Source organism: Sphaeramia orbicularis, chromosome 17 (assembly GCF_902148855.1).
Source record: "Sphaeramia orbicularis chromosome 17, fSphaOr1.1, whole genome shotgun sequence".
Taxonomy (NCBI): Eukaryota; Metazoa; Chordata; class Actinopteri; order Kurtiformes; family Apogonidae; genus Sphaeramia; species Sphaeramia orbicularis.
The window spans coordinates 42,638,479-42,665,698 of NC_043973.1; the positions used below are offsets into that span (position 1 = coordinate 42,638,479).

A 27,220-nucleotide genomic window follows, 5' to 3' on the forward strand; every position below is an offset into this window, starting at 1 on the left:
ATACTGTGATTTTTACTCCAAATTTTGTTCAAAAATGACTATTTTAATATTTATTTCTCTGCAGTGTTATTTTCTTCATCAGTTTGCACCCTTTACAAAATTTTGAAACACTGTAGAATAGCAGAGGTCCTCAAGGTGGGGGTCGTGAAGGTCATACAATTGCTCTATGGGTTTCAATCGCCTTAGGACATGCTTTTCTTTTGAAAGAGCAAGGTCCTCCCTGCTTATATATATTTATGGCTTCATGGTGACAAACAGGTATGGCATTGTTCTGCCAACAGGTTTGACTAATGGTGTCACATTAATAAAAAAAATTAAACAAAAAAAGGCCAATAAATGTTGTAAAACAGACATATTAACCTAAATAAACATTAAAACAAACCCCCCTTGAACCCCTGCACATAAAATAGAACACAATGAGTAAAATGTCCAGCACCCACAATGCAATGCAGCAAATTGGCACTAATCATTACTCTGTAGAATTGAATTTTACACTGCATCTGTGCAGAACTTTGCACTGACTTTGAATTCAACTGTTAGAGCTGGTTTACTCTCCATAGAGCTAAAAATACTCTATCTAGGTAAGAATAGCTTGGCTCTGAAATATTGACACTGCATTTTTTAGTGCGTATAAACAGCCTGAAATAAAGTCGTTAGCCTAGTGGCCTGTGCTCGTGATATTAACGATGCAAACCCATTGGCTGTTGCAATTCTGTCTGTAAAATACTGCAATTACATTGATAAACGAGCCATTAAAAGCAAATGGTAACTGTGTCTTAATGACGCAATATGTACAATCCCTCTTAAATGCAGACAATATCACAAATTAAGATCAATTACCATCTAAGACAATGAGATCACCCATCCTTAGTTCTCATTTTATAACGCAGCCTACATTTATTAACGTAGAATTTACAGAATGACTGGCATTGCATGTGGAGCCTGTACTCAGGTTTCTGTCTTTAGGAAAAAATTGTTTGTATTGATCAGTCTTGTCTAACTTTAGACGCCGTGCTGTTTGCTTTAACCGCTTCAAGCCCACAGAACTCTGGCTCAAACTCACAAACTTATGCACTTGAATCATGACTAAAGGGGAAATGTGTAGAAGATGATGCACAGACTTAATTTTTCCATTAGATGCAGAGTGTGAGCCAGTGGAAGCTTGGCTCCTCTTAATACACATGAGCTCTCCTCAAAACATGATTTGTGAAATACTGAACAGGCTAAGATGTTGCCAATATGCTAGTTCTGCCATGCAGTGTGTTATTTCTCTGTATCTTCATCATACGTATAGATATAAATATAGATAGACTTTATTTTGAACGTAAGTAGGCAAAATAAATTCCAGATTTAACCCATAAAGACCCAAACATCCACTGGTGACCAAAACCATCTACTGATCTAAAATGTTTAATATCCGCTGATCCATAAATCCTATCAATACATGTAAATAATTGGTGTAAAATATGGTTTTTCATCTTTTCAGGGTCATCAGGTATGACCCATTTGGACATTCAAAGGCTTTGTAGTTACCATGGAAACACCGTCATTGTCTACAACACTCATTCACCAGTAAAACCCATGAAGTTTGATCAATGACAGTGGATGGAGACACTTGGTTTATGTTCAATTAATTATATATTTTCCTGAAAAAGTCACTTTTTCTCAAGTTTTCTCTGTTTTTGGTACGATAAGCCTCAAATGTAACCACAGCATGATGATTAAAATACATGATCAGTAAAATAAATATAGGAGAAAAAAAAGATTTTTACTGAAAAAAATGCAAAATGGAGAGGATAATATTATGATAAATGGTGATAAATCACTTAAAGGTTAAATAAGAGATTTGTTTTATGTTCAGTTATTGATACATTTGCTGAAAAAGTCACTTTTTCTTCCATTTTTGATACAAAGTCTTGATATAATAATCTTTGAATTTACTGAGTTTTTATGAACATCCAAATTAAATATAGAAAAATACATCATTTACAGTGAAAAATGCAAAATGCAGAGGATAATATTATGATAAATGGTGATAAATCACTTAAATAAGGCTAAATACAGAGAAAAATCCATTTGGGAACTATCAGAAAAGTAACACTGGGTCTTTATGGGTTAAAAGGACACTAATATATGGAAAGAAATCAACCAAAAAAGAAAACAAATACCACACAAATGTATAACGATGTCATTGAGCTTCTTTAATAATACTTATTGTCTGAAAAGGAGTAGGAAGGAGCCGAGCTTATATTTTCCTACCAATTTTACATGACTTGGTTAATCAGCTAATGTCCATCACAAATAGTCCATAACAAAGAATAGGTCCGTCATTAAATTACAAAAAGAACAAATGATTACATACCATTAATAACTATTACTGTTGTACTCAAGTTCATTATTACTATATCTCTGGAAAATAAGGTTTTTATACATATTTTTTAAAATTTTGTGATGTTTTCACACTGTTTGATATTTAGATCCCATGTAGAATCATTATTGATATATTGTTCATCAATAATTCCTATTAATATTGATGCAGAATGAAAGCTAAATCAATCTGTGTGATGAAAACAGAAAGACTGTTTTGATTTTCCTTGTCAAATATAGCAGATACACCATTCATAAAGGGCTTGACGTTCTTGCTGAAAATATGTTTTGTTCTTTTTTAAACAAATTTTATTGATCATCAAGATCAAACATTGATCGTATACAATCATGAAGACTCCTTGACAACAAAGCTCATTTAACAATATCAGTTACTGTACCAGTTAATTTCCAAGTGGGAAAGGAAGAAAATCAATTGCACAAGTCAAAGCTAAAAATGGGAAGAAAAGACACAAAACAAAAAACATATAGACACCCCCCCCCCCCAATAAAAAAATAAATTCCTCTAGATATTCTGCTGTTGTAATAGATATTGCGATACAGAGGTCCACCTACGCATAAAAATATTCTTTTTCAGTGGCAATTGTGCTTCTTTTCTTCCATTATGTACATTTGTCTCAGTCTTGCTGAAAATATTTTTTATATATTTTCATTACTGAGTTAAGTGTTACTATGCTATCACTGCTATACAGTAACACTCACTCCACACACAGCAGGCAGAAGTGGCTAATTTTCATGTTTCTTTTTCTTTTTATCCACATTCTTAATAATAGGAATAGTAATAAACAAAATCAAGTATTTTTTAGAGATATGTTTGTTGTTTCTGACCATAAAAAAGAGAACTTAAGCCAAAATCCATACTTAAGTTTGCTCATGGATAGATGTAAATTCTCTGTTCTGTTCATTGAAGTATCACTGAAGTCTTTAATCAAGCGGATACAGACATAATGGAAGTGATGTAAAGGAGGTCTTTTTTTTTTTTTTCATATCAAACTTCATGCTAAATTTTAGAGAATCTACAAGGAGACACAAATGGTGCGTACTTAATTCAAATGGCCGCAAGCGTCAGACTCAAACCCAAAATTGGATCGCATTTTACATCGTATTTCACGACCGCAGTGACGGCAGCCAGTTCACTAAACCATCAGCCCGCGCCGTTGCCGCCTCTAATATCATCACAAATTTCCACACTATTAACTAATGCTAGATTAACAAATTAGCTTGGCTCTTGTGATAAGTAATTAGGTCACCAAATTATCAGCTGAGATGGAACTGACCCTGAATAATCTCCACATATGATCTGGTTTTATGGCTGTCACATGAGTTTCTGTCAAGTTAGAGCCAGAAGAACCTTGTCAAGACCTGCTTTCTGGTCCACCTTCAGTCCAGTGCATCGTTGACTGAACAGGAAAGAGAAAGAGGACGAAAATGGTTGGAGGCATTACCGAGCTGCTGCTACTGCTGCTGCTGCTACAGCCACTCAGGCTAATTGAGCTTCTGTGACAGGAAGCCCCGATGGGATGTTGGTGGTCACTGTTAAAAGGGTCAGGACATTCAAAGTGAAGCGTGATATTTGAAAAGTCAAGTTGAGCAAAGCCTCGACTCTGTTCTCTCATGGGACAATGATAAAAACTTAAGAGCCGCTGGCATTGGCAGTGATGTCCCCTAGTGGCTGAGCTCCAGATAAAATAAAAACGAACTGAAGGACACATATGCGCTTAAAAATATTGCTTAAGGAAAATGTTTCAGTTTTTTAATGGCATGTGAAATGGCAGTAATGAATGGCATTATTTCTTTACAGTTTATACGCTGAATTTTGGGGCTTCAGGGACTTTTCACTTATTTGTATAATGCATAATGAGATGAAAACATCAGAAAAGATTAATCAACATGTATCAAGAGGACTTATTGCAGTGGTTCCCAACTTTTTTTTGCTCATGACACCATTTTAACATCACAAATTTCTGGCGACCGCACACATTCAAAACCAAGACATTTTTTGCTCAAATGAATTTGTTTTTGGTCATGTAATAGTTTGCTATACTATGTTGCAAGTAAATGTTCACTTTAGATGACATTTAGGCCATTTAATGTATATAATGCACCTTTTTGGTGTCTGCTTCTCAGTTTCTCTTGGAGATGTCTTAGTGGGGCCAGGCGGGCGAAGAAATCTTTCCATTCTCTGTTCGGTCCGGTTTTCTGACAGCGACTGTATCCAGGCAGGTTGAAGCGTAGTAACACATGTAGTCACATGATCGGGTCAATCCAGATATGCCCTCTCAGATATTATATTCTGCATTAATTGAACTGGATTTTTATTAGGTTAAGTGTGTGGTGTTTTCATTATAATGAATTATATACTGAATCATATTTTAATTGTTTCACCATTTGCACATATGATGTTTGTCAATTTAAAAGATAGTTTCACAAGTCATGAAAGTTGTGGTTAGAGGCAAAGATAGTGAAAACATCTACACTGTTGCCCATAAAGTTGGAATAATTTTGTTTTTCTCTTTTTATTCTTACTTCTACACATTAGTAATCACCTTGTCGCAATCCTTTCATAAGAAGAGGTAAAAAAAAAAAAAAAAAACAAGATTTTTATCAACTTTATGGGTAACAATGGACTGCTAGCCTGGCCAGCCATCCGTCTTTCAATGAGAAATCCATCTGGAATCGCAGGGCTTGAATCCAAATATGAAGGCCGGACTAACAGGCACCGAGTAAACCAATCACAGATATGTGATTACTGTCACTTTTGTCAGAGAAACTTGAGAATACAGCGTGTAATCTGTGATTCAGTCCTTATTATTGAAGCAAGTAAACAACCGACAACAGTTGTAAAGAGATTTGCGGACTTGAAACTGACTTTGACTCGCGACAAAAAGAAGTCTATGATGCATTGCGAAACACATTAAACATGGGGCCCATTTCATGCCTCTGCCAAGAGGAAATGCATGCAGCCTGCAGTGGAGGTGCTCCATGACAGTGACAGCAACAGTTACAGTGGGGCAGCAGTCTTAGGTCATATGTGGTCTGTAAGGTCCACTTCTGCATGAACAGTGAGCATAACTGCTTTGTTAGGTACCATGAAGTAATGGCTGAATGATGCTCAAAGTGATAATGTGTATGATGACAGGTGCCTTTATCAGCACTTGTGTTGGAATGTTTTAAAAGTGATGTTCTAATGTCGCAAAATACATGTACCTTTCACTTTATATGTGTTTTTCTTGTATTTTTTATACATACGTCTTGGATTTTTATTTTATTTTTTACCACTTACGGGTAAGGAACCAAATATGGTAACTTCATTGATCTTGATTTTCTACATGACAATAACAAATTTCAAAAAAATTTCACATGAGTAATAAAATTTTATGTCCTCCAATAACACACTAAGATTGAAATTTTGAATTTTAGAGTACTTCAATGAGTGTCCTATAAAGGGTTAAAAATACATCTTGGTAACAGTAATTATCCCACCAACTGTCTTAACCACGTGACATTCCACACCTTTGAAGCTGTCATCAGATCTCCTCTTTTATGTATGCAGCACTAATCTGTCCACACTGACATGATGATTTATTAATGCATGTACCTGCCTGTGTGTCTCTATATTCCCAGGACCTGTCCACTCTGCAGTGTGATGTCTGCATCCTCGTCTTCTCAGTGACTGATAGGCGAAGTTTCCATCGTACCGCCCAGCTCCGCCTTCTCCTCAGGGAGTCCCAGCCTCAGACACCAATCATCCTGGTGGGCAACAAGAGCGACCTTGTCCGCTCCCGTGAAATCAGCTCAGAGGGTAGGTAGCGTGAGGATGCGCATACATGTAATCTACTCAGATATCAGCCTGCTGGGTATATGATACAAAAAAAGAAACAGACGAGAAAGAGGTTAAATTTTCCAGTCTATCGAAACAATGGAAATTCTCAAATGGAAAATTGTCTTGTAAACACAGGGACCTGGGTGGTGCTGATAATGAATGTATAGTTAACCCTATAATGCCAAACGTATCATATTTGATACATGAGTGTTGAAGCCCTCTAGTAGTAGTAGTAGTAGTAGTAGTGTAGTTTTATTTTGAGAACATAGAATCATCAGATAACAAAGAACCCTACAACATGGTCAAACAAAATTTTTCTGCACTCGAAAAGGAGTAGGAAGAAGTATTGACTCCCACTCCTTTTTACAAACTAATAATTAAATTAAATCCTCTTCCTTTGCTTTGTTAACACACTTTTTTCTTTATATATTTTTACAATAACACAAAACATCCATACAAACCCTTCACATACTGTACGCTTTTTTGGTCACCTCACACACAATCACTTTTGCATAATCAACCATTTTTTAATATAAACTATAATATTTATATGTACTTTAAATATTTACTACAGATACAATGATCAATAATTGTGATATGTTCTTATCATGATAATTACAATAATCTTATTTTATGCGTACTTCTATGTTATAACTCGATGTTCACTTATTCAGATAATGTTCTATATTTAGTTATTATAGTGGATTTATACATTATCCACATGATCAGTGTGATATTTTTTTTCTTGAAAAATCTGATGTATACAATTAGTTACATGCAACACAGATAATCAACTGGGGGGAGGAATTCATTTACCAGAGGGCTTTCCAGTGACACTACAAGACTGTCATTAATGAGGAAGGAGGCAGAACTTTGCTAATTTTGAAAAAGGAATTACCAATTTGTCAGACATGTTTGTGTTATATTATGTTTTTGTTTGTTCAAAATAATAATATTTGAGCATTGAGACCCGATGAATTAAATATGATACAAAACTGAAACTCACACATGGAAATTGATATTTGAAAAATTAAAAAAATTGGGGGGTTGTTCAGAAGGACCAACAAAGGCTCCAGTTTCAAAGAACTGGAGTTTTCTGTCAATGATTTAATGGTTCAAGCTTTACAGGGTTAATAGCAAACATCTCAGAGAACAATTGAAGTATGCTTTGTGCAATTACTCATCTATCCATGCTATTTACCCTCTCTTTTCATGTCTTGGCTCATCTGTTTATCTGCTCGTGTGCTTTACCATAAATCTTCCTCTGAGCCCACACTATCTCCATTAGAGAGGCTCTTGGGGGAATCTATGTTTGATCAGTGAAATCAATTTCTTCACTGTTTGCATTATCCAGGAATAAATACTCCATTGGTAAACTCCTTATGGGGAGCATGCTCTGTCATTAGTTATAGTTGTAAATGAGTGGAAGGATACACTGCCAAGAAAATAGTGTTCACCCCTGTGGCTCTTTTCACTCCTTTAAGATTTGATTGTTTTACCACACCGAACCTCATTAATTAGCGTATTTCACAATGAACAGTAGAAACACTCATTAACATTGCAAAGAAAATACATTTCTATTGAATTCAGGTGTGATTAGTGAGTGATTTGGTTGGTGAGGTGGAGACACTTAAGCTCACTTTGCTGTATGGTGGCTCTAAAAAATGGTAGAATCTGTCGGTCAGTCTGAGGGTCAGGACACCAAAAACTTACTTTATACTGAAATGGTATGAAACAGATTATGCAGCTAGCTAACACGCAGACTCTGTATCAGTGGCAGATGGTGCTTAACAAGACTGGAGGGCATAAGAGAGTATAAACACAGCAGTTATGAGTGTTTGTGTGTGCGCAGAGGGAAATTTTAGATGTGTCAGTCAGTTGAAAATGTCGATATGTCATAAGTGTCTTTATTTTGGTGTCGCTGGCAGGACTCATATCCTCTCTCTCTAGCAGCCGTAACCCCGTCATCAACCCACTTCACCACACACCACTGACTGTAATAATGTCCTATATTACCTCTGTAGCTGAATATCTAAGTGGTGTCTGGCCTCATTATCCATCGAAGTAAAGTCACTGTGTAAAATACAGGAGGAGGTGACTAAATGGAGGCGTAATGGCCTGAATAGGAGCTAACTTTGCTGCCTACAATGTTTCAAGCTGGTTAATTATCCGTCTTATGTTCATTCAGGACAACTTGTGAACGCAGCGGATATCATCTAATCACTTAAGGACAAGTAAATAAAAAGAATTCCTATTGGCAGGTTCTTTAATCCTCCACTTAGAGCACGGTATCATGCCCTTTGACCAGGAAGTTGATATACTGACAAAACATTATCCAAATACAGTTAAAAACAACTTAATTGCTAACATGACCTGCAGGACACAAGAGGAGTATTTTATCGTAATAATTTAACAAATTTTTATGTCACAGATGACATGTTTTAATACTTCTTCTTCAAATAATTCTGAATACATCTTCTATAGACCAGCTTTAATTTTTATACACTATCTATTGGCTCTGTGTGTATTGCCAAAGAGCCAATCACTTTGAACGTTGTCCCAGTGGCTGATTTACTGTACTTTACGGAATATTGGCCGCACCTGACTATAAGTCGCACCCACCCCGTCTCCAACATCTCACCATTGATTCATTGATGCCAAGCTTACATGCAGTAGTTCTATTTCCTTCTTCGACAGCCAGATTGATCGTTAGCCCGGAAAACATAAATTAGCTGTATCATTTTTGAGCCACAGATTCACAGCGTGTGCAAAAAAGTAGTGGCTTATAGACCGGAAATTACCGTATATTCATCAAAAACCTGGTCAAATTCCTCATATGAGGCAAAGCAGTCACCACGTTTCATGTTGTTTGCCTGCATGCTGAATCTGAAAGTGCGAATAGATGCACAAACCAGCTTCTGGTAACTGGTACCCTAGCCTTTTCCTGGTTACCAGTCTACACGATATAATGAGGGTGCTGATTGACTCTGTGGTAATAGAAAATGAGAAAGTAGTCCCACAGTAGGAAAAAAAAGTCTTTGCCAGGATTTAACTGAGCAAAGAGGCTTCCAAAGCTTCCGTATGTTTCAGCTGGAAACGAGTTATTCAACCCTAACTGATGCAGTGAATAGCTTCTCATTTTTAAACTGTGTCCTGGGGAGCATACAGATTGGACAATGCCACTGATTCATCATTCTCAAATTGTGAAAGAGTGGCTCAGGGAGCATGAGACATTATTTCCACTCCTGGATTGGACACCACAGAGTCCAAATTTAAACCCCATAGAGAATCTTTGGGATGTGATGGAGAAGACTTTACACTGACTCTCTGCCTGACTCTCGATCATCAACACAAGTCCTAAAATTAAGTCTGGACAGAAATAAATTTTATCATGATGTTGCATTAACAATACCACAGCAAATGTGTCCTGTAATCAAAGCTAAAGGTGGTGGCTATGAACATTACCAACATCTGAACAATCTACAAAGAATGAATATGTCATGAACATAATATCAAAAGGTCAGATCTTTGAGATGTGATGGAAAAGACTTTATGCAACGATACGACTCTCCATCATCAACACAAGATCTGAGACAGAAATTAACGCAAGTCTGGATGGAAAGAAATGTGATGACATTTGCTGTGACACTGCAGAAGCATTGTTTGACAGTAATGAAACCATGATGAATGTGTCCTGTAATCAAAGATAAAGGTGATCCAATGAAATATTGTGCAACTTTTTTTTTTGCCCAGCAGTGTACTGTATATATATATATATATATATATACAGAGGAAATTTAAGGTTACCCATTGGTTTCTGAACTGCCATTTTGAAGCAAGCAGTTGATGATATAGCCATCTTTATGTTTTGGGAGCCGGAAGTGACCATATTTGGTTAAAAGGGGTGGAGTTAATACTAAATACTAGATTACTGATTTAGTAAAATGAGCATTTGCACTACAAAATTACTTTATGATCTTTTTAGTGTAAGTTATTAACCACAACTACAGTCGAGAATGCTATTAAGAAAAAAATATGTTTTAATCAAAAAACAGAAGCTCTAAACATTAAATCAAACCTCAGTACAGCATACATCAAAGTAATTCGCCCTGAGACCTTATTAACAGTGGGAAAGAGATGTACCAGATCACTCATTAGAGGGTCCAGATAAAATTAATGAGACTGCAATGACTCCTAGAAAAAAAAAAAAGACTGACCTATTTTTTAGAGAGTAGTTAAATGCAAGGGCAACATGGTGATGCATTGGGTAGCACTACTACCACCGAGCACTGACCCATGTGGGCCTTTCTGTGTGGAATCTGCATGTTCTCCCTGTGTCTTTGTTGGTCCTTTATGGATACCTTCCCTTCCTCCCCCCTGAATGTTAGAGTTGATGGTTGTTCATGTGCTTATACCAGTCCTGTGATGAACTGGTGGTACATCCAGGGTATACCCCGCCTTCACCCATAGGTATACACGATAGGCTCTTGCACCCTCGCAACCCTTATATGAGGACTAAGCAGTTCAGAAAATGGATGGATGAAGTTCAGTGCAAGTCTGTAGGCTTTTTGGAGCAGCATCTAGTGGCCATCAGTAGTGGTGGGTGGATCGATTCAAATATCGATAGTATCGACACAAAGTGGGTATCGGTATCAGATCGATACTAGCACGGTGAGATCGATACTTTAGTTTCAGTTTTTCTCTTGTAGCAGCACCATGTGGTTATATTTTCAGGCCAAGAATGAGACAATAGGAATCTGAATAATTTGTAAAAAGGCAATAAGGTTCAGATAATTTTGATTTAATTTTTGTATTGCAGTTTCTGAACACTCCCTGAAAAAAGATTATTAGTTTTAATTTGTTTTCCGGTGAACATTTTGTGCACTTTGTTAATTTAAGGAAAAAATTCCAGACACGACAACGTATGGGGAAAAATTGTTTTGTTACTGTTCTATTGTTTCCTAAAAAAAACTTATTTTGATAATAAAGTCTTTTCTATTTACTTATAAACTTTGCCCTAATTCTGTCCTGGGTTTTAAGTATTAATAATAAAGAAGGAAACATCACAAAACACTTCAAGGTCATGAAAATTAATTGAAATTTAGCAATGCAATGATGCATCCACCTTCACTATTGAAACATATCAGTATCAATATCAGCGATACTGGCCCTGTAATTACTTGGTATCGGATTGATATCAAAATATGCAGTATTGCACACCACTAGGGATGTAACGATGACCGGTATAATGATAAACCGCGGTAAAATTTCCGATGGTTAGTATTACCATTTAAATTCTAATTATTATGATAACCGCATCAATTACAGCACCTAGAAAACTCACAGTACTGTTCATTTCCTGAAGAAGCAGCAGCACTCCAGGCATGTGTGTGCAGTTTGTAATGTTTGGCCTCTGAAAACATGGTGGAAGGCACCTGCCTGGACAGAGCTCAAGAGATTCAGGGATAGCGGCTCCCGCACAGACCCGGTCTGTCAGAGCGTGCGCACGGACCCGGTCCGTCCAACTGCGGGTCGGTCCGAACAAGCACACACACAGACTCGGTCCGTCCTAGCAAGCAAGTGCAGAGACCCTGTCTGCACTAGTGTTAACCCCTCCCGGGCCCCCACTGATTCAGATCCTCACCCAACATTGAAACCATCTGAATATAGATACTCAGGACAAACTCATGCCAGTTCAAATGAGCCCAAATGAGTGAGCTTCAGTTGTACAAAGACACACAGTATGTGTAAAAACCAAAGGAGAGGAGGCTTTATGAACTGAAGGACATTCAACAGTAAATCCAGTGACTAACCTCCAGAGGAACTGGACCAAATGACACTGTTGTGGTTGGTCTGTCTCTCACCAGGAGTGAACCACTGACCAGTCTGGATCAGATCACCCTAACATGTTTTAAAATCCTCATTCTTTCAGAATATTTACATTAATTCATTAAATAGTTCAGGAAAATATGACTGTTTCACTTTCTGTTTGTGTGTGTACAATAGTGTACATGTGTGACACTGTGAATGATTTGATCTGGAAAATGTTCAAACAAACTCCACTATGACCTGTCCAACTACTTTTTTTCACACTCAAAAACACCTCAGGAATCAATAGGAGAATTGATAAGGAATTGGATTGATAAACTGAACTGATAACGGCACTGATATTGATCAAATCCTATCAGTTCCACCCCTGGTGCAGATATCTCTTGTGTCCATAAGGTGCCAACTTTAATGCACATTTGTATGTTTGTTGTTTACATGTTATTGCTTGAATGTTTCCACAACAGAAAGTACATTGTGCATGTTACTTTATTAGTTTTTTTTTTTTCAAAATACAACTTGGTTATATTATTTCAGTGTGTGTATAAGTACTTTTTGAACATTTTGAGCACATTTCAACAATACCGCGATAATAATGATAACCGTGATAATTTTGGTCACAATAACCGTGATATGAAATGTTCATATCGTTACATTCCTACACACCACTAGCCATCAGCAGTCTTAGGCTTCAAGATACTTCCATGTTGGCTTCATTTTTGAGCCATACACTTTCCTTCCTTGGCTGCAATAAAGAGCCAAGCACTACTACTTGCAAAACATTACTTGTTCTCTAGAGCACATTAACATTTGATTCCAAACTGCTGCACCCAAATGCTGCAGTTGTCAGACTGTGAAGGTTTTATTCACAGAAAAAAAAAAGCTGCTTTGATGCAACGACTGCAAAATAACTGAGTTCTGCAGATCAAAAACCTCATTTCATTCCGGTCAGTATCATTATTGTTGAATAGTAAGATTTACAGCCTATTGTTCATAGAGCAATGATGCAAGGCCCTGGCAGGTAAAAGAAGAGTGCTGTGCTCAATCTGTTTAATATGCCCCCAAAAAATCTACTACGCAGAGACAAGACCACAGGTAGGCTTTCGTTTAGCTGGACTTTGAGTGAATTCTCATGGAGAGCTCAGCAGGCCATCCCATTGTCTGAAAGTCATTAATGTTTCAAATGAGACTCGACTACAGAATGGCTTCAGCTGAAAAAAGGAAGGTGTGGCAGTAGAGTTTGACTGTGAAAGCGTTGACAGCATACATATCTGGTGTATGGAGTCAAACTGTCACTGTGCATCCTCAGTGAACTCACATCTATTTATGCAGTTGTAAACACTATTAGTTCCCAATCTCTCTTCCTCAAGGGGCTCTGTCTCTTTGTACCTCTTTGCTCTTACAGGTTTTTTGTTTTGTTTAGTTTCCCCAGATGGTGTGTCTGTCTGGATTATCTCCTTTTCACAAAAACGATGCTGATCTTTACAGATAGTTGAACTCACCATATGTGCACAATTTCCAGCCACAAAAGAGAGAAAACACATATTGAGTACCCCTCCAAACAAGCATACACATCATCATTTCCATCCATTTTCCCACTGCCTGATGTCTATAAGGCATTTTTCATGGCAAGGATAAAGGTGAAAATGACCGAAATGATGTGTGTGCGTGTTTAAATGAGATTTCAGAGAAGTGTATGATGTGTGTCTGTTTGGACAGAGTGGGGTTTGTTTGGCTGTCTTTCGAAGAGTATTTTAATTAAGAATATTTTTACAGTGCAGAGTGGTTTGGCTGCATTATCTGATATTGGTTTGTTCATTTTCAGTGTGAAAGATTTGATTATGACTCTCCTGAAAGACATTCTTAAAGTGCTTCCTGCCCTTTAAGTCCTTTTCACAAATTGCCGCATTACCTTCTCAAACCACTTCTGCAAGTGCTGATAAAGAAAATTCTGTAGTTCATAGAAATTTTCAGTGACCCTGCATTACACTTTCAGTTACGATACACCTTTAAATGACTCTTTAAGGGCCATTCAGACAGGAATTTGTAATGGTAGGCTTCATTTAACTTTATACTCTCTGAATTTAAGTTTCATTTGAAACATGCTCTGCAACTGGATTATTATTCCCGGATCAAATCTAATCCTTAATACCTGTGTAACACCGGCATCTATATGTCGATGGTGTGTGTACGCTGCTGCAAAGACAGATTAATGCTTTGCAGTAATCATGGCGAAGAATGTTATCAAATTTAATCAGTGTTTAGATCATCAACAGCAGCTTATATTTTCTGCCTCTGATTGTTTTCTTTTCATTTCAAAATGTATGTCCAGAATGGGTCACAGAGTACTTCTTTATTCGATCTGTAAATACTGAAAATACACAAATAAAATATAAATAATAAGTGTGAATGAAGAGTGTTCTCTGGATTTAGTTCACCAAAGTTAACCTCAACAAAGTCATGCAAAAAGAAGAGGTGCTGCAGTTGTAAAGGTGTAACACAAAGAAAACAATGCAGTTCAGTTCAATTCATAACTCAAATTCAATTCAAACCCTATATTAAGATATCACAAATTGCAGATTTGCCTCAAAGATGAAGATGATGTTAAAAGGAAACAAGAAAAAAAATGAAAAAAGAAATCTGACAAACAAAAACAGTAAGATGTAAATTATGTATGTGACGTATAAAACATGGCAGACAAAAATGATGAGATATGTAACAACCACCCTTCAAAACCTTTAATTTATTACCTTCCTGAACCACTTCTGCATGGGCTACTCTGACCGCTGTCAAGCTAAAGGCTGTGGCACCACCTGGAAAATGTAATGACACAGTCTGGAACACCTCAGGGAGCGTTACCTGTGGCCGAAACATTAACCTACAACACTCTTCAAGGATATTTTAAAAGGGACACATTGGAGGTACTATGAGAGCACAGGGTATAGTCTCAGCAATTAACAATTCCAACAATTTCAACCACAAGAGAAATATTTCGACTTGGCCTTGAATACCTCAGGAGTATTTGTTGAGTATTTATTCAAAATGTAAATTTTCAGAGCACATAGCATAGCCTTATAACTTGATACAGGTGCCCATTGGTGACCACCTGGAAAATGTATTGAAATAATCTGAGACACCACAGAGAGCACTTGTTTAAACCTCAGGACTTGTGTAAAACACCTTGGAAGAATAGTTTAAAAACTATTCAAAACGTCCATTTTCAGAGCACGTAGTAGCCTATAGTCTTACCACTAGATGACAAGAGACTGTTGGTCACACGTTGAAAAAATGTGCCTACTTCATCTGAATTACCTTGGAGAGTATTTGAGAGCAAATTAAAAACACTCCGATAGTACATTTGACAACATGTCCAAAATGTCCATTTTCAGAGTACTTAGTATAGTCTTATGACTTGATACAGGTACTGCTAGGTGACCACTCAGAAAATGTATTGAAACAATCTGAGACACCTCATGGGAACACTTTTATTAGGCCTCAGGAATTATGTAAAACACCTTGGAAGAATATTTTAAAAATTGTCCAAAATGTCCATTTTCAGTATAGCCTTACCACTCGAGGCCATTGGTGACCACTGGAAAAAATGTGCCTACTTGACCTGTATTACCTCAGGGAGTATTTATTGAGGCCTTGACACTAATCTAAAACACTGTTAGTACATTTAACAACATGTCCAAAAGGTCCATTTTCAGAGCACATAGTATAGCCACCCAGAAAATGTATTAAAACAATCTGAGACACCACAGAGGGCACTTATTTAGGCTTTAGGAATTTTGTAAAACACCTTCGAAGACAATTTTAAATATTGTCCAAACTGTCCATTTTCAGAGCGCATACTCTCTAGTCTTAACATAGAAAAATTCAAGGCTGTGACACCACCTTGAAAATGTCTCGACACAATCTGGAACACCTAAGGAATTTATGTAGGTCATATTTTGCAGAAATTTTCAGTGACCCACATTATACTTTCAGATACAGTACAATATATATATTTCTAAATGGTTCATTTTAAGAACCACTCAATTGGGATTTTTTTAATGTTAGGTTTAATTTAACTCTATACTGTCTGAAGCATAAATTCTTTATGTTTGTAACTATTTTTTACACTGGACCTACTGAGATTCTACACCTGCAGTTCTGAGCTTCTTTTAGTCGGGTATTTTGGTTCTTTGGTGCGTGTGGTGAATTTTAACAACTACCACAAAAAAAAAAAAAAAAAAAAAAAAACATCAAAGGAACATGTGTCTACAGGTCAGGCTACACATTTATCAAACAACAAAGAGTCTGTATATTTTTTTATTTCAGTACTTGGTAGAAACTCTCCCAGAGTGGTCATAAAATTGCTGGAGGCTGCTTTGAGGACCACTGAAAAACAGCTACCAAACAAACAAACAAACACCACTGTGGAATAGTAAGTATATTTGATGAAAATATACATGCATATCTGCTCCTAAAAACTTGGATTCTGAATTTTTGATTGTACCAAAGGACTGCAGAGAACTCCGACAGAAACATGGAAGTTTCTGTTAAACCCCATGAGGTTTAGTCACATTAAAATTTAAGGGTTGAGCAGGCTATATGTAGAACACGATATTACTTGGATTTGGGGTGAAACTCTGGCTTGTTATAAAAAGTTTGACAGTTGGAGGAAGGCTCTCGCAAGAATAGGAGTGTCGAAGAGTGTCTGAGTGTGTGTAGACGAGTGTAAAAACCACAGTTTGAGGTCAAATCTTGTTTGGTTTGCTTTGTTATGGGAGTTAAACAGAGGCAGCAAGTGTAAAATTTGTGCACATCGATGCCTGCACGCCGCTGTCGACTCAAGTTGGGTCTTGACTTTAGTATATTCTTAATGACGTGAGGGGGAAGAAGAGGGAGGTGAGGAATGAATAACGAGAGATGCCTGTACTCAGCATATTCTCTTTTTATAAAATACCCTACGAGCATCAGTGTGGTCAGCGATATGGAAATGCTTCCCTCCCGGGGCGCCTGACAAGGATGTTCTTATGTTCTCTCCGGACAGACCACATGTATTGTTTCTGATATGTGAGCCTGACAGAGGAAGCTGACTAGCCAGGCTGACTCGCCAACGTCCTCCTTAAAGAACCAGGCACTTGTGCTCGAGTTGTAAAGTCTGTTTACAGCGTGTACGGCAACACTTTTATATTGCTTTCTCTCACCTTCCCCCTCTTTGCTACATCTCTCTCCATCCTCAACACGTTCGCAGTGATACACTGTCACGCTGAGAACATATTCATCATTTGTTCAATATGGCTTTAGTGTGGCCCTGTTCCTCGGGGTTCTGATTAATATGAACTCTGACTCTATTTCCTGACTCAGCATTCTCTGTCTGCCTCCGTCTGTCTGTCCGTCTGATTCTCTTCTCTCCTCTTGCTCGGTCATTTCACCTCCCGTCATCTCCCTACAGCTCTTTCTAGCGTCTTTATGACTCACATGTTTCCTCTTATTCAGTCCAGTGCCTCTCAGTTTTTCTGTCTGTCCCTCTCCCTGTCTTTTCTTCTTATCAGCACACAAGCAAGGACTTCACCTTTGTACCACACTGAAGTCATTGTCTGTCTTTTCTTTATCGTGCCCCTCTCTTTTCTCCTTGTCTTGTCAGTTTCATCTCTTTTTCTGTACTTACCTCCTCTTGTATACTCATCACTAGCCACTTTCATACAGAAATCCTGGAAAAAAGGTGAGATAGTGATCCTATCTTTTTGCTATTGTTGACTGACTTACACAGCCAAGCCAAAGGAGTAACAGAGGTGAGACAGGCTGGACTTTTACACAGCGGATCTGCGTTCCAGAATCAAAGGGGCAGTGATGCAGCGTATAGTGTGGCGTATAACTTGTGCGTCAGAAATACCCCCAGCAGAGTCGGCCCATCTTTCACCATTCCACAAATGTTTAATGTGTAATGCTGCTGCAAAATGGACGATCTACCCTTGATATGTATAGCAATTTTGTGTTTGGTGTAGGAATTTAGGGTAGGTTGAAGGATGGGGTAAGGGGGCGGCAGACTAGAAGTTAAACTTCATCCCGCTCCTTTTCGAATGTTGGACTTTCTTTTATATAATCCTTTTGCTGTTTGGTTTAAATGCAAATTCAAAATAAATAAATAATAAAACAAACAAATGTTTATATAGGTAGGGTTCTCCGCCTGAAGTGACAACAGCTCACGGATCTCGGTTCCCAGCTTGACATCTTTCTGGTTGCGTTGATATGTTTGTTTACTGTACATGGCCCGTGCTTATTTTTAAATCCCCCCGGCGTGGGGGTCGCACATGCAACACGTCACACCTGGGTTGTGGAACAACGGGTGTTCCTTTTACATAGCGTTCCGGAATCACGATTCCACCTTTCAGGATTTCTGCAGGTATCAACAAATCTAATTTAATGCTTTTTTTATGCCACTTTAAACAAATTTAATGCCCATGTCCCACTGCAGATACAGTTTTATATATATTTCTATATGTAAGTGACAGTTTACCATCGACAGGCTTTAACCAGGTTTTGAGTAGTTCTTCCAATCACTTCCATTGAAACTTGCCTTTTCCCATTTTTCTGACATTTGCTAATATTCCCTCCGCTTTTTCGCCACGGTATGAGAGCATTCACAGCACGTTGCATTCCAAGCATCCAGTGTTGTGACTTCATGTATCGGCCATAAACAATAGCCAATTAAAGGGTTCCGCCTGTCAATCATCACACTGTACTTCCAATCAAAATTATTAAATGTTTATATAATCAAAATAAATCGTAAATAACAATGCTTTTTTTTTTACATCAAGTGTATTTTATTTTTTAATGCCTCTGGACATCGAATTTAATGCTTTTTGATGCCATTTAAGGCCTTAAATTTCAGAAAATCTATGTAATGACTTTTAATGCTTTTTAATGACCCGCAGAAACCCTGCCTTTATCAAAGCTCTGTTACTACCCCCAAAGGTGTTACAAAGCTGTGACAGAGGCGGGACCATCCCACCATTTCATTTACACAGACATCGTTCCAGAATAAAGGTGACATATTCCCAGAACAGAAGTGCTGTGTAAAAGGGGTTACTGTTTTCTTCATCCCATCTCTTTATTTCTTCACCATTTTTCACTCCAATCTCTCCCATCTGCACCTTTCTGCCCCCTCCTCTCCTCTCCGTCCATTCAATTTCCCAAACACTTTTTTTAACAGGTTGTAAAGACTCTGTTCAATTCAATCAGCTGTCAGAGGCATTAGGATAAGCCCTGTTGATCTGGTTTGGGATTTGTCTTTTTTAACTCCATCTCTTGCCCACTGTTAGGTGACACTGCCCTGGGCTGACAGATGCTCTGCGACTGGATTATTACCCCAGATCAAATCTAGGCCTTAATACCTGTGTAACACTGGCATCTATATGTCGATATATCTGTATGAACGATGCCACAAAGACCCAGATTAATGCTTTGCAGCGATCATGGCTTCGAACGTTCAGAAATTCAATCAGTGTTTAGATCATCAACAACAGCAGCTTATTTTTGCTACTTGTATTTTTTTTTCTACAAATTTTGGGTCCAAAATGGGTCATGGAGCAGTTTTTATTGGATTGCCAGATGATGAAAATACACAAATAGAATCTAAAATAATACAATGTGAAAGAACAGTGCTCTCTGGAAGACTTGGAAAGAAGAGGAGAGGTGTTATTAATGAAGACGTCACAAGATGAAAACAGTGAAATTCAGATCAGGTCATAACTCAAGATAGGGCTGTGCAATTAATCGAAATTCAATTACGATTTCGATTATTACATGCAAAGATTACAAAAAATAAGGAATCGAGAAAAAACGATAATTAATTTTGAGTTGTTTTAATTCACGCGCACGCAAGCTACCATGAGCTGCTCTGCCCCGCCCCCCCTCTAAGCTACTGCTGCCAGCTAGCCAGCAGGTCCACCCCAAGAGGAAAGTTGTACCTAGCGGTCTGGAAAAACGGCAGGAGAATCCCAGCAGAAGTGCTTGGTAAACAAAAAAGGCAAGACAAATTCAATTGTATGGAATCACTTTGGGTTTGATGAAGAAGACGAAGAGCAAAAACACATCACATGCAAAAAGTGTTTCGTAGTTGTGTCCGCACCGGCCGGTAACACAACAAACCTTTTTAATCATCTAAAGTTGAACCACCGCCACCTTTATCGTAATCTTATGAAAAACTAAAACGCATAAAAACAACTTCGTCCGCAATGCATTCTTCAGTCTCCGAATCTCTTTATGCTGTAACTTCCGTATTAACCTAACCCTAACCCGTATAACCCTAACGTGCGTATTCTAGATGGCTGATGTATACAGAAGGCCTTAACTGAAACCTCACGGCACGCCACTGAATTTACTATGTTTCATACTACATTGAACACACTTGAATTTATAATTTGCACTTTACGTGAGGTTTTTTTTTTTATTGCTACAGTTCTATGGCAAGTCTATAGCAGTTTAATTACAGTGCACTATTTATTTACAAAAGGAAACATACTTGAATTTACAGTACACTTATTTGCATTCAAAGATTTTTTGTTTCATACAAAAGTGAACATACTTTGTTTTAGTGGTTAAAAGCTTTATTTATGTTTAAAGAGTATATTTTACATTGCTTTGCAAGAAAAAAATAAACAACTTTAAGGTTAAAAAATAATCGTTTTTAATAATCGTGATTTCAATTATTGCTAAAAAAAAATCGTGATTTTTTTTTTTTTTTCTATAATCGGGCAGCCCTAACTCAAGATATCATAAATAACAGATTTGCCACAAAGACATAAAAAGGCAACAGGAAGAAAACCATATAAGACAAAGTGACAAGAGAAAAAAAGAGTGAAAAAAGAGTAACTAATGATGTAAATTGTAATTATGCAACAAAATTATGAAGGTGCATCTCAACATTGTTTGACAATGAAAGAGGCAATACAATGTAAACATTACTCATGACATATATTTGTAAATCTGGGTCTTGAACTGAAAATGTTTGGGAAATCATTGTTCTACCTTACCTTTGAGGATAAATCTGTTCTTTCATAACCGGGGTCTATATAATACTTAAAACCACAGTGCTTAACCCACAAGGACCCAGTTGTGTTTTTTGATTTTTTAGATTTCCTATGTTGTTTTTATCAGATTTTAAATTGTCTTTGTTTTTATGATGATTGTATTTTGTTGTACTTAGCCCACTTTGCATCTTGTGTAATCACTGTTTTACTTATTAATTCCCTTGTTTTATGATTCGTATATGGCACTTTGACCAACTGTGAAGTTTTTAAAGAGCTTTATAAATAAAGTTGATATGGTATGGTATTTATATTTAGTCTTTTAATTTGAGCCAATAGATGAAAGCTTCAAAAAGGATGATGGGTATCATGAAACTCTGGTATTTAACCCCTGATTTCAGGTCCTGCATCTTTACTCAGAGTTAAATTGTTGACATATTTAAGTGAAGTAATAACATTTACAAAGGGCAGTCTGACATCTGATAAACACACATCCAATATCCAATATGATTGCCATCCAATTGTAAGACGTTTGTGCATATAACACAGTAAACACAATAGGTCAAGGGAGACACTAAATGCATTTCACAATGGTGCTTTATCTAACATTTTAGCATTCATCTGTGTGGTTAAGGAAGTTTTGTTCTTTATTTATAGTGTTTGTTTTTGCTAGCAGAAAATAAAAACACAAGAACACACAATGACCTTCTGAAGTAATTCACTATTTAAGCTTTTAAGCACATGAATAACTGGATTTTTCCCCCCTCTTATAAACGTCCTTAAGGCAGAAAGATGATTTTTGGAGCTTTTTTATAAGTGCTTAGAGGGTAAGCTTGTGTACTTTAAGTCATTTTTATAGACTAATGCACAGAATCAGGGTCATTGGTTAAAAAAAAAAAAAACCTTTGTAAAACCCACACAAAATTCATCTGCAGCTTTGCCCTCTTCCTTCTGCCATTTTTATGAATGCCACTAGTAAGTCTTAAAAGCCTATTTATTCTGTACACGTCTGCTTTTGAGCTCTGAGCAGAGCAGTTGTAAAGCATAAGTGTAAGTATACAAAAAAAAAAAAAAAAAAAAAAATTCAATTCCAGGCGACAATGAAGCCCTTTTGTTCCGTCAGGATCTCTATCTATCAGCTTCCCTTATCATCCGAGCTTGTTTGACCAGGGACAAACAGCTGAGATACCGAGCCTTGTCAACAACACATTTGGTCACCTGTCCTCAGCCAAAAGAGTCACGTTGAGATAGAGACAATTTCCTCATTTGAGCCGCAGCCAAGATTTGAGCTTAAACACGGAGCAGGTGGCAACATTAACCCCATTCTGCAACCAGTGTCCCTCTGAGTTTGTATTACTGCTCCTATGTTAACAAAATAGGGAAACTTCTGTAATTATTTGACCTTTATTTTTAATAATTTTTTTTAGAGAGCTGAGTGATGGGGCCAAAAATGTAAACTAGATAGATGGATAAGTCTTTATTGGCATTGCACAATCATAAAATGTACAAAAAACTAAACGAAATTAGGGCTCAATACTTCTCGGTGCAGAGAATAAAAAGACAAACAGAATGAAATATACACAGGGCAATTAAAAAGTGCAAAGATGTAAAAATATATTAAAATATGTTAAAAAGGTAATACAAACTGCAAGAGCGATTCAGACTGTGCAGAATAATGCAGGTTATTGCACATGGTCCACTATATGACTTTATAATAGTTAATATAGCCTTGCTGAAAAAACTATCCCTAATATAGTTTCCAATCCAAGTACTTTTATTATTATTATATCTTTGATACAGTACTCTATTTTACAGTGTGTATTTGTGTCTGTCTGTGCAATAACTTTTTTTATATGTTTTAGCTGTGTTTGTGTTGTTTTTGTTTATGTCTTTTTTAACTCTGACTCAGGGAAACGCATAAGAATTCCAAAGTACCTACACTGAGATGTATCTGCGCAAATCAGAAAATGTGGTCGCCGGTGAAGGTTTGGGTGTTTATGGGTTAATTAATAGTAATCATGCTCTGTTTTTTTGTGCTGTATTTGGCTGATCCTACTGTTCTGAATATGTAAGTAAGAAAGTAAATATTTTATTTGTACCATGACATTTTTCCTTAAATTAGACTCAAAGTTGCACTGTATCACATTGCTTACAGTAGTACAATATGTCAGCATTGTAACCTGAGTACCATGATACATATTGTATCACCAATAACCAAACTAAAGCCCGTTGTAGAGTAAAAATAATAACAGCAAAATTATCTGCCGCTTTTCTTTGTCTTGCTTCTGGTGTTACATCCTCCTTACCTTACAATATTACTGTCTCAATTACTGTCTCAGAATTGTAATGCATTACGTGACTCCTGTATTACTTTTGAGTTACATACAGACTCTCGTCATAAATGCCCCCCCCCCCCCCCCCGAGTAGCTACGAAAGATAGGAGATCCTTGGGATGCATAAATTTGCGCTCCTAAGTACATGTGAACGAATAGCTCAGTAAGTAACATTACAGTCTACGATGTTCGTATCCCAGCAGGAATGCTTGCATTGTTTTCAACATTTTACGAGTTCAAACGGGGCATAGCACCGAGTACACTAATAGATAAATCCGTAGTTGATAAAGAATTCTACCTAGTCATAGAAACATTAGCGTACCTTGTCATTGCTAATCATAGGGATCATGCTAAATAGCTTCTTAAAGTAGGGTTAGGATTAGCAATGAGTATACGTCCATGTGGCCAACCATTGGCGGAGCACCAACTGGAAATAGAACTTTGCTGTCGCATTTTTGATTCCTTAAGGTCTCACAGTCTTGCTGTTTTGTTTTTTTTGTTTTTTTCATTTGAGCAATTAAATTATGGGCAAAAAGATTGTTTTAACACATGTGCTACTGAGCATATACCAAGTAAAATATTACTGAGAATTGATTAGTAATGCCTTACGCTACTGCGTTACAGCAAAAAGTAATCTGTTACTGTTATAAATTACTTTTGTAATACGGTACTCCCAACACTGGATAGAGATAGTATCATTTAGACGTGAAACTCAACGTACAGCAGTTGGCTTTGAAGCATGAGCATGTGACTGAAGGTTTACTGGTTTCCTGATGTCCTTGAATGTATACGGCTACAGATAATTGCCGTTTACAGCTGCCAGTGTGTGAAGCTGTCGACTGACATCTCAGTTAATTAAAATGTGCTATAGACTTGTTTCTAAAGACATACAGGGTTATTCAGAAAGAATGAACCGATTTCATTACGCAATATTTTAATAAGGAAAGGCAATAGAAAACTCCAGCCAAGTCACAAGTATTCTACTCACAATCAACTTTTATTTCCTGTCTTACAAGTGTTCAATGTGTCCACCACCTGCAGCACAGACAACATCAATGCGATAAGAGAATTCCTCCCAGACGTGTATCAGCATATCAGGATCCACTGAGTTGATCGCTGTTGTCATTTGATGTTTAAGGTCAACGAGGTTAGTGGGTAGTGGTGGAATGTAAATGTGATCTTTTACGTATCCCTACAAGAAAAAAAAAAAAATCACACTGTGAGGTCTGGGGATCTTGCATGCCAAGCACAAAGAGCAAGTCTTGGGCCCCCTTCCGACCAACCCATCGCTCCTGTGGCAGCCATTCAAAACTTAGAAAACTCCTCTTTCAAATGGTCACTGACTCATTCCATAACGATGCTTGAGAACCGAAGCAATGCATCATGAAATTGGTTCATTCATTTTGAATAATTCTGTATTTCTACTCTTGGGTCAAGTATTCGAAATCTCTCTGACAGGCCATTTAAGAGACAATTTCAGAGATTACTGTTGCTAAATTACCCACATTTTTACTTTTAAATTCATTTTTGCTTTAAAAAATTAATGGGAAGGAACGCTTCTCAGACCAAAAAAAGAGTTTGTTCAAGGTGCTCTTTGGAAAAAGGGATTCAAAAAGTAGATATCAAACTGGAAGAAAAATAAAGAAATAAAGGCATTTTAATGTTTAAAGAGAGTGCCTTGGATTTTTCTTCCAGTTTGACATCATTTTTGCTCTAGGTGGACCATAAGGGACAATCCAAAACAAGGACCTACTTCATATTGAAATAAATGTTGCAATGGCAGTTAATTAAAGTTCGCTCTCTGATGGGACATTTCTGTGTTTTGACCTTCTTGTTTCTCCTCCTACACCAGAGGCCCAATCCAGCGCCATGATGTTTGACTGCCTGTATCTGGAGCTCTCGGCCTCCCTGGACCATGGCACCAACGAGCTGCTTGAGGCTGCGGTTCGGACTGCAAGGGGCGACTGCGTGGGCCCCGGCTGGACCGACGGTGACCCCGGGTCGGGCCGCAGGGAGAGCCTGACCAGCCGGGCCAAACGCTTCCTGGCCGGGCTCGTCCCGCGTTCATACGGTCGAGACCGGGACAGGGACCGGGGTCGCTACCGGGAGATGAGCCGCCACAGGGGCAGCAAGATCCTCCGCCAGAAGTCCCGCTCCTGCCACGACCTCAGTGCACTGTGACACACACACATGCATATACGCAAACAAAGGGACACACTCTTACACAAGTACACACACAAGACTGCGAGATAGGGGGATGAGGAGGTTTGGAAAGAGGGAAATTTGGCAGCAAGAGGCAAATTAGATGTCAAAGCAGCTGTGAGGGAGTAGAAAAAATATGGACAGATACTGCAAAAATCATCCATGACCAAACATGCATCTTCTTCCAGAGAGTGAAATGTATTTAGATGGCAAAAAGAGGCCAGGTCTGGGATAAAAAACACTTAATAGGACGAGCAGATAAGAAGGTGAGCTTGATTCACCCCTCAAGCTTGGGTGAATCAGTGAGCACTCATTACCTGATAAGAGCAGGAGGGAGAAAATTAGCGGTGAGCAGCACATGGAGATGCTGATTGGATGTTTACTGTGGTGAAATGGTGCACGGCATGGAGGGGGGGCTAAATCACAGAACACACACACACCAAGTAGCACGCACTGACTATGTAGAGACTGATAGCAATCTAATGTATACCTATTGTAGACCCTGTTTTATAGCATGCTGAATAGACGATCTATGACATGACCCTGTAGGTTTTACAGTTACATGATACTGGATTTGCTGTACCTCAGTGGCCAGTAGCTAATGCACAATCTAGCTAGTGTCTCTAGCAATGCCATCTTACAGGCAAGACCCTTTATTTACAACAATGCCCTCTCTGTGCATTTTCTAGCCACAATTTTCACTCTCCATCAGCCGTTTGTGTTCTGTACCGATTTTCATGTCAACAGAGAAGTGTGTGATTATGCCACCAACTGTTCATCTTTGACTTTTATACCAAACTCCGCACCCAAGCCATATTTTGCTGAAAACAACATGAACGATCAGCACAAAGAACCCTTTACTGGAGGATGTGGAGTGAAGGAAAGGTCAGGATGGCTATAAGGAGGACACGATAACAGGGTGACCAGACTGAACTGTTGTTTAGCTGAAGCTGAGTCACTGAAAACCGGATTGTTCCGAGAGCGCAGGAGGGGAAAAACAAGACAAAACCTAATCTACCTGTGGCTGTTTGATGTTTTCATTTCTTCTTTTGTTTTCCCACTGGCATTATTTTGTGTGTGTTGAGACTGAATTAGCACTTCTGTGGAGGCTGGCCACACAGGTGAACATGACCCAAAAGAGAACGTTCTGGAAACGTTGTTGCGATAGCTCGTCAAGCGTGGCGCCGTCTCTGACACATGCTCACTTGTTTGTCACTGTCTACTAAGCACTCTCATGTTTCCACTGAGAATAAATTAATTTTTGTTTGACATCCTTAGTGAGTGTCCTGTCATGTTTTATAACAACATTAGGAAATAAATGCCTCAGTGCAGCCGTTACTAGTTTGAGCGATGGCGTGACAGGTCATCGTATGACTCATGGGTCCTTCCAGACTCACTGTGAGACAGCCTCTCAGGATAGTTGCTTCATTTACGAATACGCAGCAAAAAGATGCTTTGTCAACGCTCTGTCGGTGTAACGAAATCTCAGGTCAAAAATAGATTGTTATCAAGGTATAATATGTACAGAGTCTGAGCAATATCAACTGTCCTGACGTCAACATGCTGCACGATGTGGATGCATTTTGGGGAGACATGTCAAATTACTTGCTGATGATGAGTGTGCAAAAAAC

General features: G+C 37.9%; 1 protein-coding gene across 2 annotated transcripts in view; it reads left to right on the plus strand.

Moving 5' to 3' along the window:
* rem2 (RAS (RAD and GEM)-like GTP binding 2) overlaps nt 1-26,866 on the plus strand; it is a 59,143-nt gene extending 32,277 nt beyond the window's left edge. For both annotated transcript variants that reach the window (XM_030160690.1, XM_030160689.1), the window contains exons 4-5: nt 6,010-6,187; nt 25,240-26,866. In XM_030160690.1, the coding sequence (XP_030016550.1) occupies nt 6,010-6,187; nt 25,240-25,568 (507 nt within the window). In that variant the 3' untranslated portion in view covers nt 25,569-26,866. The remainder of the gene's footprint in view (nt 1-6,009; nt 6,188-25,239) is intronic.
* Nucleotides 26,867-27,220: the final 354 nt, after the last annotated feature.